At 41.0% G+C, this 19568-nt stretch overlaps 1 protein-coding gene across 1 annotated transcript in view; it reads right to left on the bottom strand.

Annotated features, from left to right (window-relative positions):
- The window catches only part of LOC308099696 (T-box transcription factor TBX19-like), a gene marked incomplete at both ends in the record, with an annotated part of 50705 nt that extends 31464 nt beyond the window's left edge, over positions 1–19241 (bottom strand). Inside the window, 4 exons of the mRNA XM_080448429.1 lie at positions 6557–6821; positions 11053–11384; positions 18199–18350; positions 19202–19241. Coding sequence (XP_080304555.1) covers positions 6557–6821; positions 11053–11384; positions 18199–18350; positions 19202–19241 — 789 coding nt within the window. The remainder of the gene's footprint in view (positions 1–6556; positions 6822–11052; positions 11385–18198; positions 18351–19201) is intronic.
- Positions 19242–19568: the final 327 nt, after the last annotated feature.

Genomic DNA, 19568 nt, shown 5'->3' with positions numbered 1-19568 from the left:
GTTTAAATTACTTTATAAAATGTTATATTTTCACAGGGATTATTTATTAGTGTAGATATACATTTAGGAGTGGTTTATGTGTCCAGATGCCTGTCAGACAGTCAGACAATGCTGATCCGCAGGTCTACAATGGAATAAACGGGTGCAGCCAACGTCAACAACTGGTCTCTACCAGACGTGAGATCTCAGCCTACGGTAGGATGAAGCCCACGTCAGGATATATTGATAAATGCCGAAAGGTGCGGTGATCTCGCCGTACGCTCATTATTTGGGCTGCACCGCGTTGATAAACGAGGGCCACTGTGTACCGAAAATGTGTTTACTTTCAAATTTTAAGTATATATTTTGATGCCATTATGTATTTTTACGCATTGCAGGCCTTTTACTAGTAACAGAGTATTTCTACATGGTATTTTACTTAAGTAAAAACAATCTGAGTACATGTAGAAACTTCCGCTATAAGTGTACAAGTGCAGTATAGTAGTGTCTCTCCCCCTCTCTCTCTCTCTCTCTCTCTCTCTCTCTCTCTCTCTCTCTTCCCCCCCTCCCCCCCAAGTCGTTAACGAGGCCAATTAGCCAATCTGGCTTCTCAGCAGAACAAAACAAACTGTTTTCTATTCAGAATGAGAGCCTGGCTTCACCTCTCACACCGTGACACACACACACACACACACACACACACACACACACACACACACACACACACACACACACACACACACACACACGCACACGTGTCCTTATACTTTGCCAGTGCCCACATTAGTTGGAGTGTGTGTGGGCCTTTTGAATATCAAATCTCCCTCTCTCTCTCCGCTAGTTAATTGTCTAGTAGAAAACACATAATTATCATAATGTACAAATAACCTCTGCAATTATTTCATTATGTCTCTCTGAGCACCGGACATCATGCCAACACTGCATTACCGAAGTGTGTGTGTGTGTGTGTGTGTGTGTGTGTGTGTGTGTGTGTGTGTGTGTGTGTGTGTGTGAAGGTTCACATGGGTAAACATAAACAACAGTATTGCCAGATTAGTATAATTTTTGTCTGCGTCCGTATACCTGCCCGCTTGTGTGTGTGTGTGTGTGTGTGTGTGTGTGTGTGTGTGTGTGTGTGTGTGTGCGTGCGTGCGTGCGTGCGTGCGTGCGTGCGTGCGTGCGTGCGTGCTTGCTTGCGTGTGTAACCCTCGCTGAGTGGATGGTTCTCATCAGGAAGTACATTAAATCTCTGCTGCCCAATTAAGAGCTGTTTATACCGTTCCTGTAGTTACTTTGTGCGTATGTGTGTGTGTGCGTGTGCGTGTGCGTGTGCGTGCGTGTGCGTGCGTGTGTGTGAGTACTTGCATTATTATACTTGTGAGGGCCAAGTGTCCCCACAAATATAGTAGAATGTGAGAAAGAATTATTGTGAGGACCATTTTCCTGATCCACGCAAGTTAAACGGTTGTTTTTAGACTTGGGGAATTTGGTTTACAATTAGGAAAAGATTCAGTTTAGAGACGGGATTAGACATTCAGAGGTTATGCCAGATTTATACTTAGGTGTCATGCATCAAAAATCATATGCAAGCTCACAGCGTGTCAACTAGAGATGCGCGGATCGCGGTTTTAGCCGCGGTTGCCGCAGTTAACCGCAGTTTGGGTGGATTTGGGTCAATCAAATATAATTATTAATTAATATCGGATAAACCGCGGGTGAAATATTGCGGTAAATAAATTAATGACATCTAATATCTATCCATAAAATAGCTAAATCTCTGCGTGCTTGTGTCTGTGTGAGTGTGTAGAGCAGCCTCTGTGAGATGCGATCACAAAATGCATTGATTTAGCCTATGGAATGTCGGTGCGTCTTTTTTCTTTTTTTTTAACCGGTGCTGCTGTGCTGCGCTGAACATACAGACTCTGCGCAGCAGAGCAGCACCGATCGCATCGCACAACTAATACTAAAACTAACAGGAATACCAGAAAATTATAATATTTTGACATACGGGAAAAACGGTTGGTGCGGATGCGGATATTAAAATTGGATAATAAATTATTGCGGTTGGATAACGGGTGGATAATTAATTTGTACATGCGGATTCGGATGACGTTGAGAGGCCATCCGCGCATCTCTAGTGTCAACTAAGTATACTAATACCAACGTGTGAGTGTGAGTGTGAGGGTGTGTGTGTGTGTGTGTGTTTGTGTGCGTGCGTGCGTGCGTGCGTGCGTGCGTGCGTGCGTGCGTGCGTGCGTGCGTGCGTGTGGACTGGAGGCTCTTCAGACTGGCAGAGGAAAGCGCAAGCAGGTAAACAGTTGAGAATAAAGGAGCACTCCACCTGCTGTACAAAAGCGATCATCTCCCCTGGCCCCCGCACACATGGAAAGTGTCTTTGATTACTTAGAAAAGCGCTGTATACATGTATTATTATAATTATTATCACTTTTCAGGAAATGGAAAAAAAGAATCCTTGTATATGTATCACAACCTGAAAGATTATATCACTATCTGCTCCGCTAAGGTGGGGGCCATCTTGAAATAATGGTCTCCATATTGGATTTTTCAGTGGCCAGCGCCTTTTTCCATAAGAGTATCCCTTACAGAGTAGTTGTGCAAAATTGTATCCTTGTATCACAACCGGAAAGAATTATATCACTATCTGCTCCGCTATAAGGTGGTGGCCATCTTGAAACAATGATCGCCATCTTAGATTTTTGAGTGGCAGTAGCAGTCCTAAAAGCTCACAATGCGTCAAAAAATGTTTTGGGGGGGGGCTAGTGAAAGTTACACGTTTGTTGTGTGTGATATGAAATGTGAGAATGTGAGCTTACCATAATAACAGTAATCCTTATATCTCTGCTGTCCAGCAGCAACCAGCTAACTCCAAAACGCTCATTTTTCAGGAAATGAAAAAACTAAATATAAGTTTGTCAGGAAATGAACAAAACCTTATATTTTTAAAAACAAAGCAATACTGCCTCATCAAAGTTGGTATAGTGACTTTATATATTGTCAGATACTTGCATGTGTCATTATATTATCACCACTTAACCCAAATCCAGCGCAAGTGGAGTTAGGAGTTTTGTCCAAACAGAAATCCATCTCAAGTGGAGTTAAGAGTCCGATCAGCTGACAATAGCTCCAATCGCTGCTGAGGGAGAGGTTTCAAATGGGGCTAAATTCCTAAAAGCTGACAATGAATCTCCAAGCTCACAATGCATCACAACGTGTGAATTAATGCCCTGATGCTTCATGACACTTATTATAGGCCTACAATAATAAAGAGGACTTTAAAAATTACAATAACTTCTGCAAAGAGGGTTTCACAGAGTTGGAGTTTCAGTGGAACTAGCGAGAGAAATGCTATGAACTGATTTCTTGTCACATTGATCTTCTCAGAAAACACGTCATAGATTTTAGAAATAGAATGACTTGTTTTCATAACATTATAGCATCAGTGCTAAGCTTGATAAACAGGTACACTGCAGTGCATAGTTTTAACAGACTACAGGGGAAAAAACCCTGCATCGTTAAAGTTTGTTTATCTGCTGCGCCACACCAGCTCTCCTCTCTGTGTGCGCTCACATGCGCAGTGGCACAACACGACGGCAGCAGCAGTGAGAGGAGTTAGTTGGTTTGACGCACAGTTTGAGGATCCAATGGAGTTGGGAGGTTTTGTCAGAAGCGCTTTTTAAAGAGCTGGTGCCATGTTTTTGCACTTTTTCAGTTTTTCATGTGTCTATGAGGTTGATAGAGCTTCATTAAGCCCCCCGGTGGTGTTTTTATGGTGTTTTATGTCTTCTCTGACTATTTGGAGTTTCTTCCTGGAGGCTGAAACCTTGAGGGTCAAACGTGCCAATAGAGAAACAGTGCTTTAGTGACATCACAAAGCCATACCCCCCCCCCCCCCCCCTCATTATCATAACACAACAGGTGTGGGCATGAGGAGGAGGAGGGACTAGGATAGGTGGGTGGTGCTAAGGTGGTGGAGGAGGTGCTAAGGTGAGAACCAGGTATACTTAATGAACTGGTGGGTGTGTCTACATAAAAACAACATTTTAACACTTACTGTACACTTTTTTTTTGTTGAAAAAAATCCTTACATAATAATAATACCTTATGATCAGGTTTTAGGGTTGAAAAATATCATGGCACTCCATCTTTAATACTTTTCATTGGTTATTATTTTTATTTCTTTTACACAGACGCAAAGGGTGTTCAATAGCGTTGATCTATGAAAAAAAAAAAAATGAAAATGGAGTTAGCTGGTTCCTGCTGGACAGTGACGATATCCTTCTTATTCCATCATATTCAAGGGCTTTTGGACAGAAATGAGACAGACTCCAGTGACTTTCAGTTTAGAGCACTGCAGAGGGCAGGTGTGTATCTATGTCCAGCTGATGCTCGTTGACGCTCGGTAATGCACCAGGAAGGCAATTATGTTTCTGCACTGTCAAATAGGTCTACATCTATTCTAAGATAGCATCAAAGCCAAAGCTTTTTTTTTTACAAGCGACCCTCTCTGGCTTATAGATATTTTGTTCAAGCTGTTGTTAAAGGACGATTTCACCCATTTTCAACCATGTTCATATAATGGATCCTCACTAATGCTACTGATAAAATTGTCTGTCTCTCATAGGAGGGCTGTGGACACCTCAGACACCCGTCTACATCATCGTTAGGAAGGGTTATTTTTTTCTTCAATATATATTTTTTTTTTATTTTTAAGTTTTTATTAACGCGAGAACAATGGCTTGTGGCTAGCATGCTATAATGGATATAGCATGCTAACTTTCCAGGAATAGAACGCCTATAGTTTCTATTAGCTTGGATTCCCCATCGATGATGTCACTGGTAGAAAGGTTTCTGAACTGTCCACAGCCCTCCTTTGAGACATAGACTGACGAGACAAAAATGGTGCCATGTTATAATGAGTATTAGTGAGGACCAATTATATGAAGACAGGTTGAAAATGGGTGAAGTCGTCCTTTAATAACTAGGATACACTTGGTTGGTAAAGTCCAGATGACAATTACATTTTTTGACTTGCTAAGCACTGCCAGGTTTACATAAAACAAATTGCTACTCTCATGATTAAGAAAGCATTTCCCCCTGTACATTTTATTTGCACAAGATATCTTAGAGGGGTAAATTGGCATCCTTTCATGTGGACAGGTTGTTTTACTGGTAGTAGGAGCCACTATGCATGCACTGAACATTGTACTAGGCCAGTTTGTTATGCAGAAAAATCGAATACGATTTTGGAATAAATGCATAATTCCAGATTTTTGCCTTTTATGGGTATTCTTAACATTTTTCAGTTACAGATAATTGTGATATATCATTGATAAAATGTCTAGCAATATATCGAGTATCTCAGTCTCAGATATTGTGTATCGTGATATTATCGTGGGCCAAATATCGCCACAGTTATCATATTGTGAGCTACCCATATCGTCCCACCCCTAATTCTGATGCCAATACTTTTGTTATTTAATTTAAGTACATTTTGAATACCAGACTTTTACTTCTACTTGTACTTGTATTTCTGAAATGTGGTATTGATACTTTTACTTAAGGAAACAATCAGAGTACTTTTTCCATCACTGATGTTTGCTACTTTTATTACTACTTTTCATTCACTGATGAAGAAAGAAAAACACACACAAAGTTGAAATAGGCTACAGAGTAGGCTACAAGGTGCCAGACAGCGAACAAAAGATAATGGAGGTGGAGTGGAGGAAGAAAGGCAGAGTTGCACACAACACAGGCGAGTGCTGTGGACCGGGACTCCATCTGATGGCATCTACACGTTGGACACCACCACAATGGTCTTTTCTTTAATAGGCTCTAGCACAGCAGCCATATTGGAAAGAAATTGGGCCTCTTCCTTACTTCCTTCACAGGTCTTACCAATGTCTTACCAATGTTGCTGATTAAGGCTCTGTTCCAACAGAGTCAGGGTTCTGATATTGTGCATGTTGGCACACTGGAAACACTCTGCTACACCAGTAGGTCTCAAAGTGTGGCAGGGACGTGCACAGATAGACTCTAGGTGGTGCTAGAGCACCTGCCCTTTGCCCTCTTGACCAGAGGTGCCCTTTTGAAAGAAAAAAAAAAAAAAACTTTTTTTTCCTTTTTTTTTTCCAGTTTACAGCATGTAGCCCATGGTGACATCGATAAATTCTGGATTAAAAGCTACTAATATATTAAGAATTCCCCAAAATGTGCATTGCAATTTTCTTCTATAAATCTCACACTACTAGGGCAGCTGGCGGTTCCGCGCGCCGCGCAAGGTGCCCTTTTTTTTCTACTTGAGCACCTGCCCCTCAAAATGTCTGTGCACGCCACTGAAGTGTGGTCCAGGGACCCTCATGGTACCGGGACCATGAAGGCACCTGTAACCATTTGTACACATGAGTGTGTGTGTGTGTGTGTGTGTGTGTGTGTGTGTGTGTGTGTGTGTGTGTGTGTGTGTGTGTGTGTGTGTGTGTGTGTGTGTGTGTGTGTGCGTGTGCGTGCGCGTGCATGTGTGTGCTTGTTCGCGCATGCATGCTTCTGTGTGCGTGCGTACCTGCCCTCCTCCGTTGACCTTGTTGGTGAGCTTGACCTTGTTAAAGGTCACGGCGGCTTTCATCCAATGAGCGCCGAAGTTCGGGGAGTCGGGGTGGATGTAGACGCCGCCCTGGCTCCGCCCCTCGGCCTTGCCGGCCGCCACCCACTCCCCGTTGACGTATTTCCAGCGACAGGCGGCGGTGGGGATGAAGTCCAGCAGGAAGGAGTACATGGCGTTGGGGTCCAGTCCCGCCACGCTCACCTTGAGCACGGGGAACATGCGCCTGGAAGCAGTGGTATAGACAGTGTAACATGTTATACACTGCATCATATCAGAATCAGTGCTCTATTAGCCCATTAAAGACCGGGAACGCATCTGTGTAATTTTTTGATTTCTTTGGCTATTCATCTTGAAAATTCGTGCAAATCTTTGAATATATATATTTTCTAAAGCGTAACTCATATATATATGAATATATATATTTTCTATTGTCTAAAGCGTAACTCAAATCTTTCTTCTGGGGGTCCAACATATTTTGAGATGGGGCGGGGGGTCCGTGGACAAATACATATCATTTTGGGGACCTTGACATGAAAATGTTTGAGAGCCGCTGATGTAGTAGCATAGGTTTAAAAAAAAAAACTGTTAGGATTTAGAAGACATGTAGAATCCCCAGAAGCAAAGATTTGAGTTAAAAAAAAAACATTTTACGCTTAAAAAATATATATATATTCAAAGATTTGCACACATTTTCACGATATTTAAAAAATAGCAGATATACAAGCTCATAGCGCGGGCACCGAGTGCTGCGCTATGAGATTGTAGATCTGCTATTTTTTTTAAATCGTGAATTTTTTTGCAAATCTTTGAATTCCTAGCCAAAGGAATCTAAAAATGACACACAGATGCGTTCCCGGTCTTAAAGGGTTTTCAGCAAAAGCTTTCAGAAAAGACACTAGTATTGAGCCCTGATGGACTCCGGTTACGGTTACCTATATGGGGTTTAAGTGGTTATCATAGTTCACTAAAACTAACAAAATAACAAAAACTTGAATTGGAAAAAAAAACAAACACACATTCTAGTTAACTGACAAGAGTTAACTATATATAAAAAAAACATAACTGAATAATTGTTTTGTGGGTTTACAAAACTAAAATCAACAAAACATCTAGATTAAATGGCCTTAGTTTTAGTCTTTGTCAAAAAAATCTCAGCTTCTAGATCTGTAGTTTTGCAATTTTTCGGACGTTGTTCAATCTTCAATCTTTCTTCAATCTTGCCCCTGATAAATCCATATTACAATAAAAAACTAAAAACTAAAACTGAGCCTTTAAAAAAACGAATCACAACTAAACTAAAAAAAAAACAATGAAGATGCAAAAGTATAACATCTTCTTGAAAATGCAGCTATATACTGTACCATGTGGGCAGAATCCTGTCATCTGTGCTTTTATGTTCTCTAAATGAAGTTGCATTGTGGATCGTGTCTTTTTATATAAATGAATTTATGCCGTTTCAAATGTTTGGGTGAATCAGACAATATTATCAAAAGGTCAACCTAGTTTATAGGGTTTTAGCGGTTAATTTAGTCACTACACGAACCTGGCTTAAATAACGATGCAGACGGTCAGAAACCTTGTACCACCTTTCAACTTTTAGATTGTTCGTAAATTGATGACTTACTTCATTGTACAACAGTGCCAGTGCACCCTGCAACACATTTGACAGTTCCAGGCCATCAAGCTATGCATAAACAAGGTTTCCCATTCAAGTTTGCGATCTTTTGCATCTGACGGGCAGAATTTACGCATACTGTATGAACTTTGACGGCAGCCGTCTCCAATGAGAATGAGGAGCTCCCTTTCTGTGCATTTATATTTTGTTTATCTCGCTCTCTCTCTCTCTCTCTCTCTCTCTCTCTCTCTCTCTCTCTCTCTCTCTCTCTCTCTCTCGCACACACACACACACACACACACACACACACACACACACACACACACACACACACACACACACACACACACACTTCAAGTATCAGTTAGTGTTTTACCTAACAATACCAGTGGGTAAAGTGGTGATTTGGAAATGTGTAAATGGACGACCGCCCACCGGAGGCTACGACCGGAACCTCCAGCGCGAGCTGGCGGTCACGCCCCCTCTCAGCGGTCACGCCCCCCTCTCAGCGCTCAAGAGAAGGTCACCACAAAACGGGCATGCGGCCAAAAAGATTCAATCAGCGGGTCAGGGAATGATGATATGTGCAGAAACAATTAGATAAATGAGTAATGATAATAAGCACACAGTAAATTCAGTGCCTTTAAGCCAGTAGATCGCAAATGTTTTCGTGCCCAGGAGCCCAAAATTGATAGTGTATATATTTGGCCGCGGACCCCCATCTGAAAATGTTTTGTGCCAGGGACCCCAGAAGAACAGATTTCTTTAAAAAAAAAGACTCAAACACTGTAAAAAATGTCCAACAATAGCAGATGTAGAAGCTCGCAGCGCGTCACTTCGTGCCACATTACATTACATTACATCACATTACATTACATTACAGTCATTTAGCAGACGCTTTTATCCAAAGCAACTTACAATAAGTGCATTCAACATAGGTCGGGAACGAAACTACTAATCACCAGAAGTCTTAAAGACGGGGTGCCGTGATTTTCAGTGATCCCCCCCCCCCTAAAACATAATCATCAGGTATTATGGTTATACTAGGAGGAAGATTCTTTTCAAAAAAGTGTACAGAAATTGTTAAAATTATGTTTTTATGTGGACACGCCTCCAGTTCATTAAGTAAACCTGGTTCTCACCTTAGCACCTCCTCCACCACCTGAGAACCACCCACCTGTCCTAGTCCCTCCTCCTCCTCATGCCCACGCCTGTTGTGTTATGATAATGAGGGGGAGGGTATGTTTTTACTATGTCACTAAAGCGCTGTTTCTCTATTGGCACGTTTGACCCTCAAGGTTTCAGCCTCCAGGTAGAAACAAAAAATAGTCAGAGAAGACATAAAACACCATAAAAACACCACCAGGGGGCTTAATGAAGTTCTATCAACCTCATAGACATGCACATGAAAAACTGAAAAAGTGCACCACCTCTTTAAAGGAGAATTTTTGACTAAGTTTTTCTTACCTTTTCTATGATGTTATGATATCTTAGGATGAATGGTACAGTAGAACATTTTCATAACTCCATCCTGGGTCCGCCACAGCTTAAAACGTGAGCGGATAGGCCTTGCGTTAGATCACATATTTTAATAGCTTTAATAGTTTTTTTGTTTTTTTTTATCTGACGTTCATAGTGACAGAACACTGTCCAAAAAAAAAAAAAACAGAAGTCTCGCTAGACGAGATTTCAATCTCGAGATTTCAATCTCGTCTAGCGAGACTTAGATATATATATTTTTTGGTTGCATAGTGTTCTATCACTATGAAAGTCAGATCAAAAAAAAAAAAAAAGCTATTAAAATATGCGATCTAGCGCAAGGCCTATCCGCGCACGTTTTAAGCTGTGGCGGACCCAGGATGGAGTTATGAAATTTTTCTACTGTACCATTCATCCTAAGATATCATAACATCATAGGAAAGGTAAGAAAAACTTAGTCAAAAATTCTCCTTTAAGTGCATTCTCTTCCAAAACAAGTAACTTGAGTATACCTAGCGCTGAGGTAAAAGGGCAATATATCAGCTACCTACTTTCTTAAACAGATGAGACAAATAGGAAAATCAAATGAGCAAGAGCTACAACAAATAAGTGTATCGAAGCAGACGTGATAGCAGACACATGAACAAGCAGTTTTCAACCCTAAACCTAATGCAGAAAATAGCCGATCTACAAGCTCGAAACTATTTCGGCCTATACAAATTATTTTAAGCATGGAACCAAGCCATCCAGGCAAACATTTGAAACATTTGTGTCAAAACATATTTGAAAACCGCAATAAAAAGGGTATTTATTGAATATAGTATATAATATAATTGAATATTCAAATATTTTTTTTAAATGTTCAAATGTTTTATGGTCATGATTGACCTGGAGCCTAAAATAATTTAGATAAATATTTTCGGAAATCTCTATGGGAAAACATAATGGGCTTTCAATCTATGGCACCCAGGCGCACGTCGCTTAACACCTACACTGCAAGTCACACAATGGACAATTGATATGCATCTAGGCTTATTCCTATGTTAATTCGCTAGGTGTGAGCCTTTGAAAACTTTGTTGAGGTGCGAATTTAAAGTAGTTTTAAATCTATGAGTGTGCCTGTGTGTGCTCCTGGTCAAATAGGTTGGCTGGGCGTGCAAGGCCGTCCAGTGAGCATTGCACCCCTGATGGCACCACAAAATGGCCACCACTGCTATGCCCTATACAGTAGTGCACACACACGCACACACACACACACACACACACAGACACACACACACACACACACACACACACACACACACACACACACACACACACACACACACACACACACACACACACACCACGTCTCCCTTACCTTCCGCTCTTGGTGACGATCATCTCGTTGGTTATTTGCTGGAACTTGCGCCACAGCTCTGCGTCCTCCAGTGTGATGGTGAGCCGCTGCTCGGTGGGGTCGCCTTTCTCGCGTCCCGCCTGCAGCTCGCGCTCCACCGCGCTGAGCAGCCGCGACACGCTGCCGCAGCGTGTGTCGCCGTTAGCGGACAGCACAGGTCCGCCAACAGTGCTGCAGGGCTCGCCGTTAGCAGACGATATGGGCCCGTGAGCGCTGCCGCAGTCCGTTACATTACTGTCACCGGGGTCGGTCCCCGTAGGGTCGCCATCTTCTTGGGAGCCTTCCACTTTCATCTGACACACAATAATGGTAATAATGATGAACACAAATGAAATAATAACAACAACAATATATATTTATTTTAAATCAAGATTTGTTTTTGGCTTTTCTGCCTTTATTGAGAGATTTTTTAGGTGAAGATTGACAGGAAAGAGGTAGAAAGAGACGGGGAGAGACACAGTAAAGATCATCAGGAACGGGACATGAACCCACGGCGCGCTACATTATAGCCTACAGTACACAAGGGCGCACATACTAGCGAGCTGCAGGCACACTTAAAATGTCTAAGAAATGTTGTTTCTAGTTTCATTTCTAAAAAATAAGGTTAAAAAAATCAACCAAAAAGCAGAATTAAACACATAGATAGCCAATCTACAAGCTCAAACTTGTTGCATGTGACAACCTTCTACTCTGCCGTTTAAATGCGCTGCTCCACGGCTCTGTCTAGACAGCTGCAGAAGACACAGAAGACACACCGATTTGATCTCGGTCAGAAACAAAAACAACGTTCATTGTAACGAGTAACACAACATTACTTGGATCAGTAATATGTAATAATATTACTGTTTTGGTAGAGTAATAAGTTGCACTACTCGTTACTGGGTAAAGTAAAAATATTACAGTAATATATTACTAAGTAATGCGTGCCAACACTGGTCGGGACCCCCAGGGGGGTCCCAAGATGATTTGCTTGATATGTGCAACATTGTTTTCCCACTCAACAGTAAACAAACCAACATACAGTATTGATAAGAGTACACAGGGTATCTGCACATTTCTAAAGTGACAATTTAAGGACTTTTAAAACCTTTCTTAATACCTCTAAAATGAAAAAACAAAAAGAACATTACTGCGTTAAAAGTAATCAACAAAGTTCACTACAAAAATGGTCAAACATTGGACAAATTGTCAAACGTGACCTAAGAAAGAGGCAAGAATTGTGAAGAAATAGCCGATCTAGCCGAGCTTGTAGATCGGCTATTTTCACAATATGTATCTGCAGAACCGAGTAAAACAAAATGTAATTCCTCAAAGTTCCAAGTGCTTATCAGGGTCGGGGGTCCCCACCGTGGCCTGTAAAGGTTGAGAACCTTTGGTAAATAAACAAGACCTTGTTTGGGTTATATAATCCTTTGAACCCATGATAAACACAGTGGCATTAATGACATTATTGCTGCATGATTGTTTTATTTGTGGTTGTTAGGTATTACAATTCCACTACGAGAGGACCAAAAGAAAGACCTACTCTGTTTGACTGTCATAAAATGTAAGTCACTCTTAAAAAGACAGATTTTTAATCGACAGACAGACAGACAGACAGACAGACAGACAAACAGACAGACAGACAGACAGACGACCCCTCCATACAAATCCCCATATAACAATAATAATAATAATAATAATAATAATAATAATGATAATAATAATGATAATAATAATTATTATTATTATGATATAACAACTACAGCAACAACAATAGAAAAATGTACTTACTGGTTTCAGAAAAAAGGCTCCTCAGAATCGAATGCAAGTTGGTAAAATACAAAATTATAAATAATAATAATAAATAAATAACTTTAACACTAAAAGGTCAAATTAAATTAAATACTCATAATGATTAAAATGACAATATTATTTTCAATTTGGAGTGTTTTTTAATATCCTGCTCAGTGAGGTTTTGGTTTGTGATGCAGGATGTACTGATGTCAGCTTACACTGATACTCTCTCTCTCTCTCTCTCTCTCTCTCTCTCTCTCTCTCTCTCTCTCTCTCTCTCTCTCTCTCTCTCTCTCTCTCTCTCTCTCTCTCTCTCTCTCTCTCTCTCTCTCTCTCTCTCTCTCTCTCTCTCTCTCGCTCTCTTGCTCTCTTGCTCTCTCTCTCTAGAGGTGCATCATCATTAATGACAGAGACACACAGAGACAGTATCACCTATGAGGTGAAAAATATCTATTTTAATTAGCCCAAACAAATCTACGTAATTACAAATTTTCACAAACGCGGTTAACTGAAACCCTGTTGAATATTTAAACTTTTACATTACAGGCATATCATTTAATGTAACCCCTCAGTCTACAAGCTCAGAACGTCAGAATGTTATTATTATTTTAATGCTAGAATAGTTAACTCACACATTCACACACCAACTGTGGAGGAAAATATGCAAGGCAGCTAATAGAGAGCCATAGAAGATGAACAAGTGCTAAATGTTAAATAGATGTATATTCTAATAATCATTGCTATAGCATGTTTCGTTCAGTAGCAGGAGTCTCCCTGTCTCTCCAGCTCTTTAAAATCAGGTCAGGATACTAATTTAATTCAATCAAATGAAATGAAAAGTGGAAGTGAAATTGGAAGTGATGAAAAAAATACACGAGCAGACAAAAAGAGACTGAACAAACACGAAATGATTACTATCAGAATAGAGCTTTAACTTTTTAACAAAATGAATAAGTATATATATATATATATATATATATATATATATATATATATATATATATACATACATACATACATACATACATACATACGTCTATATTTAAACTTTTTTTGTAACTTTTTTCGTAAATGAATGCCCTACCCTATCATTCAAGAGTGTCACACAAAGTAGTTGAAAATAGGAGATCTACAAGCTTGTAGATATTTATATTTTATTATTTTTTTATGCTAAAAAAGATTACGGTTGTGGACGTACAAGATTTCCACCTGACAGGAGCTGTTGTATTTAAGCCAGTTCAATCTCTACTCTGTTGTATTGTATTGTTGACTGTTCAGAACGCCATGTCCAATGATACCTGATACCTCCTGACGCTGTGAGTGTGTGTGTGTGTGTGGTGTGTGTGTGTGTGTGTGTGTGTGTGTGTGTGCGTGCGTGTGTGCGTGCGTGCGTGCGTGCGTGCGTGCGTGCGTCTGTGTGCGTACTTGTATTACTATACTTGTGAGGACCAACTGTCTCCACAAGTATAGTAGAATATGAGAACAGACGTTGTGAGGAACCATTTTCCTGGTCCTCACAAGAAAATATTGTTGTTTTATGGTTAAAAAATAATGTATTTTTAGAGATACGTTTACAATTAGAACAATATTCAGATTGGGGTTAGAGTCAAGATCAGCCATTCAGAGGTTAGGTGTAGGGTTAATGCCTTATTTATACTAAGTTGCACCAGACAATTGTTGATCTACAAGCTTGTGAGCTAGTAGATCTGTTGTTTTTAGGCTTTGGGCTCACGGTTTAAAATGCTGTGTAGTAATACAAACCTGTGTGTGTGTGTGCGTGTGTGCGGTTAGAGGTTAGGTTCAGGAGTTGGAGTTATACCTGACTCATACTCGGCTGTGAGCCGGAAAATGTACAAGCTTCGTGCTTGTAGATCTGCAAATTTTTCCGGCTATTATTCATCTATTTTCGGCTATTTTCAATGATACCCTAAAATGTTGACGTCTTTACAAGTGTAGTAATACAAACGTGTGAGTGTGTGTGTGTGTGTGTATGTGTGTGTGTGTGTAGTATGTGCGTGAGCTGGTGCATGTGTGTTTTAATCAACAGGCAGTGTCGTGCGGAGATTAGGGGCTTTACGGCCTTAACGGACATGAAGGGGTCATTAGTGACGGGCAGACAACCACACACACACACACACACACACACACACACACACACACACACACACACACATTATTGTGAGTTGTATTTTATTTGACATTTAAAGGAGCTCCGGGCATCCCCACATCAATAACAAACAAAATAGTATATCACCACTTCATAAAACCCATAGATCCCGTGATATATAAACACTACTCGAGGCAAAGTACAGATACTCCTGGTCAAATATTACTCAACTACAAGAGAAAGTTGCTCAGTCAAATTTGTACTTGGGTTAAACTAATGGTTGCTTTAAAAATACTTAAGCAGAATGCCAGGTTTAATTGTGGTAGAAGAGAAAAGTTATAAAGTGCTGCTTTAAGTGCTGAATGCTTTACCATTCAGCTAATAGAGGCGACATACTTGCTCAGGGGATAAATTGAATCTTGACCATCAGGTCAGATCCTGTGTCTAGGTGAGACATGACCTTTGACACGATTTAAATGTCTCAATAGAAGAGCAGGGTGTCATGTGAATGAATGTACTGCAGGTACAATTGTGAATGTGTGTCTTTAAGACCAGACTGTATTGAGCGGCGCGTATTCGCCGGAATCAGGATAATTCCATGTATGCTACTGAGCACAGCTGGGTGAGCCGAAGCTAAGAAGCTAAACAAATACCACAACCTCTGCAGTTAAAGAACGTAGTCAAGAGTGATTCATTGTATCGGTCATAACCTGAACACAGGGAGACAAAATACAACGACCACAATTATATAAGTTATATTGCATTAACATACTCTACCATACAGATTGGACAGAATTAAATTGTTTTAATTAAAAGTTACATAGTGAGGCTTTAAGTATTCAAAAGTACATGTTTTTAAACACATACAACAAAAGTAAAATGATAAAGTACAAAAAATATTGATAATAGTGAAAATAACAGATCTACCAGCTCACAACGTGCAGCGATGCATTGTGAGCTTGTAGATTTCCTATTTTCATCATATTTGAAAATGTGGTCATTATGCCAATTGATTCCTGCCCACCCACATTTGTGTGTTGTCACTGCTGTTGTATCCTACCGACTCACCTGCCAGTGAGGAGCCCCCACCGGGAGGACGTAGAGCCTTCGTCCTACTCCTCCCCCCCAACACTCCCTGCTGACAGCCCATAGGATTACATGCAGTGTAGTGATGCACGGGCCGACCCGTAACCCGCGGGTCCCGCGGGTCAACCCGCGGCGCTGGTGGTCGAGTCAGGATTTCAGAGGCAATTATGCGGGCTGCGGGTGAGCGGGTCAAACGCTCTCACACGCAAAAAAATAAGAAAAATCATATGCTCTTGTTTTGTCTTTATTCCTAATAAGAATAAGAATAATAACAATAAAACTGTTTGAATACACTTGGGGTGTATACTTGAAGATTATTTTCTAACCTTGATTTTACAGAATTATAGGTACGACCCGCGGGGCTCAACCTGCCCCGCGACCCGCCATAGATTTATATATGGGTTTGCGGGGCGGGTTGAGGCGGGTTGGGTTCCATGGCGGGGCGGGGTGGGTCATGAAAAACCCGACCCGCGCATCACTAATGCAGTTACAAATTATCACCCTCCCCGCCCAGCTTCCCTCAATTGTGTTCGTATAGTTGCTTGATATATAGTCCCTTTTGGTTGTGTGGGTTTGTGTCCCTCTGGTACAATCGTAATTAACACTGTACGGATTCAAGCTCTAGTAAGGCCTGCCACTAATTCTACACCCGGGGACCCGCTCCCCGGAGTTTCTTTTATCTCCCACGTCGCAATTCCATGGACTGTCACTACGGACCCCCAGATGCGGCTCAAGACTGTGACTGCGGACCGGGCCTCTCCATGGAGCACGACCGTGGATTTCTACTACATTACACTATACCACTACAATATACTGTATATTATCTAAACATTCTTATATTATACCATTATATACTGTATACACATTGTTGTACTATATTATATTATCATATACTATCTTACACTATTATATTTGCTACTATTGTTATTGTTACTACTTGTATCTCTTTCTGTCTCTCCCTCTCTCTCTCTCTCCTTTCCCCCCGACACGGTCGAGGCAGAAGGCCCCCACCCTAGAGCCTAGGGTCTGCCTGACGTTTCTTCCAGTTAAGGGGGAGTTTTTCGTTGCCACTGTCGCAAAATTGCTTGCTCAGGGTGGGACTGTCGGGTCTCTTCTCTACATGTAAAGTGTCTTGAGACAACTTGTTGTGATTTGACACTTTAATAAAATTGAATTGAAATTGAAATTGACAAAGCCGGATGCACCAAGGTGAACCCATAACCTCCGAGGTGGTGGGCAGGTACTTGACCACTGCGCCACCCGAGCGCCACACCCATGGGCTTTAAAGGCTTACTGCGTGACAGTCGTCTTTTTACGTGACACCACTGGTAGCTCTTAGGGTTTATATGTACCACTCAAAAAAGGAATGCTTCAAGTAGGGCTGCGCGATTATGGCCAAAAATACTGCATCAGAAGATGTTAATGTCCATTTGTCCATCCGCCTTGCAGCGTCCTTCGCCGACCCGCAGACAGTTCAGTGTTTTCCAGACAGCCCAAGGTTGTTCATGGCCAGTAGCGAGACATTCGTTTGGGGTGATGCCTGTCTCTCTACATCGGGTTGTCTGGTTGTGTCACTCTGTAATCCTGGCAGCAGGTGGTCAGTGTTGATTTTGACAGCAAATTTTGATTTAGTGTTAGTCAGTCTTTTGAATAAAATTCCATTTAGTTTTAGTCATATTTTAGTAATCTTAAATGTTTTAGTTTTTGTCTAGTTTTAGGCAACTAAATATCATAAGATTTTAGTCGACTAAATCTACAGTCGACTTAGGCTAAAATGTATTTTGGCGCTGCCTGATGGTGTCGTAATGGCTGATTTTACACTCGGTTGATCGGCTGAAAATAGCCGATCTACAAGCTCACAACGCGTCGCAGCACGACGCGTTGTGAGCTTGTAGATCTGCTATTTTCAGAGCGCAACACCCGAGCACAACCAAACATAAAATGACTTGTCTTTTAGCTATACTAGATCTCTTTTCCACTAGTCCTTCCATAACATTTTCGTCTTTGTTAACGAAATTGTCAATATATTTAGTCTTTAGTTTTAGTCATCATAGCTTAGTTTTCATTTAGTTTTTATTTAGTTTTCGTCAGTGAAAAAAGGTAGTTGACGAACATTTTATGTCATAGTTTTAGACTACTAACACTGCAGGTGGTGTGGTCTCCAGTTCTACAGTGGCGTCCAAGAAGCTACTCCTGGACCTGAGCCGTTTCTGGGGGGGCAGAGTGTTCATGGAGTGAGTGCCGGTTGTCATTGGCCTGCTTTGTGGGCTCGGCTTTGGCGGCGACTGCTCTGCGGATGTCAGGGGGAGCGATGCCAGAGAGGACGTAAAGGCAGGGTAGGGGTTGTTTTATTGCACCCAGTCACTATCCTGCAGGTCTCATTGAGGTTATTGCATTGTCACATAAACATAAGACTGCTTTCACATTCATGTTGTGCTTCTACATTACTGCTAATGTAGCCTACACATTTTTGAATTATAATTAAATGGGTCCTCCTTATTCACCTTCTTTAAATTCTGTGCATCATTCTCAAAATGAATAGAAGCGGCTTGCTAGCTCCTCATGCATTGAAGGAAGCATGAGCTCAGTTCGGGGCTCTCCCCAGGCTGGAAGAGGGAGAGTAGCGCCCAGGATTAAAGCTTAGGCATTGGCACTGGGTGAAAAAATGTGTTACAAAATTCGTGGGATAGAAATTTAGGTAAAAAAATAACGGGACCGGCAAATATTCGAAACCTGCCTATAAGCATAATTATGCCCAAAAGAGGGACGCCAGGTTGAAAGCCGTTTAATGCAGGCATGCAAACAGCCCCGAGGTGAAAAAGGTGACAACATGTTGTTTTCTTTCGGGTCAGGTGTCACACAATTGCCCTATTTGGGTTCAAAAAGGTGACTGTAACTGAAAAGTGACACTTTTGCATGTCTGTTAATGATTTTCTCACAAGTTGTCTCAGTACTATTTGGACCTTTTAAGACATAGACAAAATCATGTGGGGAAATGGGGAAACTTAATCAGTTGTTTTGGGATAGTATGCAATAAAGCAGGTGCAAGTATTACAACATATCAACAATGCAACGGCTGTTGAAAATCAACACCAGATTTGAATGAATGAAGTAAATGTAAGTACTACCAGGAGGACTCACCATCGGTTAAACGAAAATTCTGAACTGAAATGAAGGCCATGCTTGAGGATTAATAGTCCAGACATGGGCAGGCGGTCTTTATGGGCTTTCTTTAACCAATCAATTTTAACCACTTTAAATATTATCTTATACTTGGCTATTCAAAAACAGCAGATATACACAAGCTCATAGCGCGGCCGCGTTATGAGCTTGTAGATCTGCTATTTTTGAAAAATCTTGAACATTTTGTGACAAATCTTTGAATATATATTTTTGAAAAAAACTTATGTTGCTATATAATCAGTGGTTCTCAAACCTTTTCATGTCAAGGACTACCCAAAATGATATGTATTTGGCCACGGACCCCCATCCACAAAGTGTCTTTTTT

Source organism: Gymnoscopelus braueri (genome assembly GCF_963280865.1).
Source record: "Gymnoscopelus braueri genome assembly, chromosome: 13".
In the NCBI taxonomy this organism is placed as follows: Eukaryota; Metazoa; Chordata; class Actinopteri; order Myctophiformes; family Myctophidae; genus Gymnoscopelus; species Gymnoscopelus braueri.
Note: the sequence above shows the minus strand (reverse complement) of the source record. Positions and strands in the feature narration are given on the sequence as shown.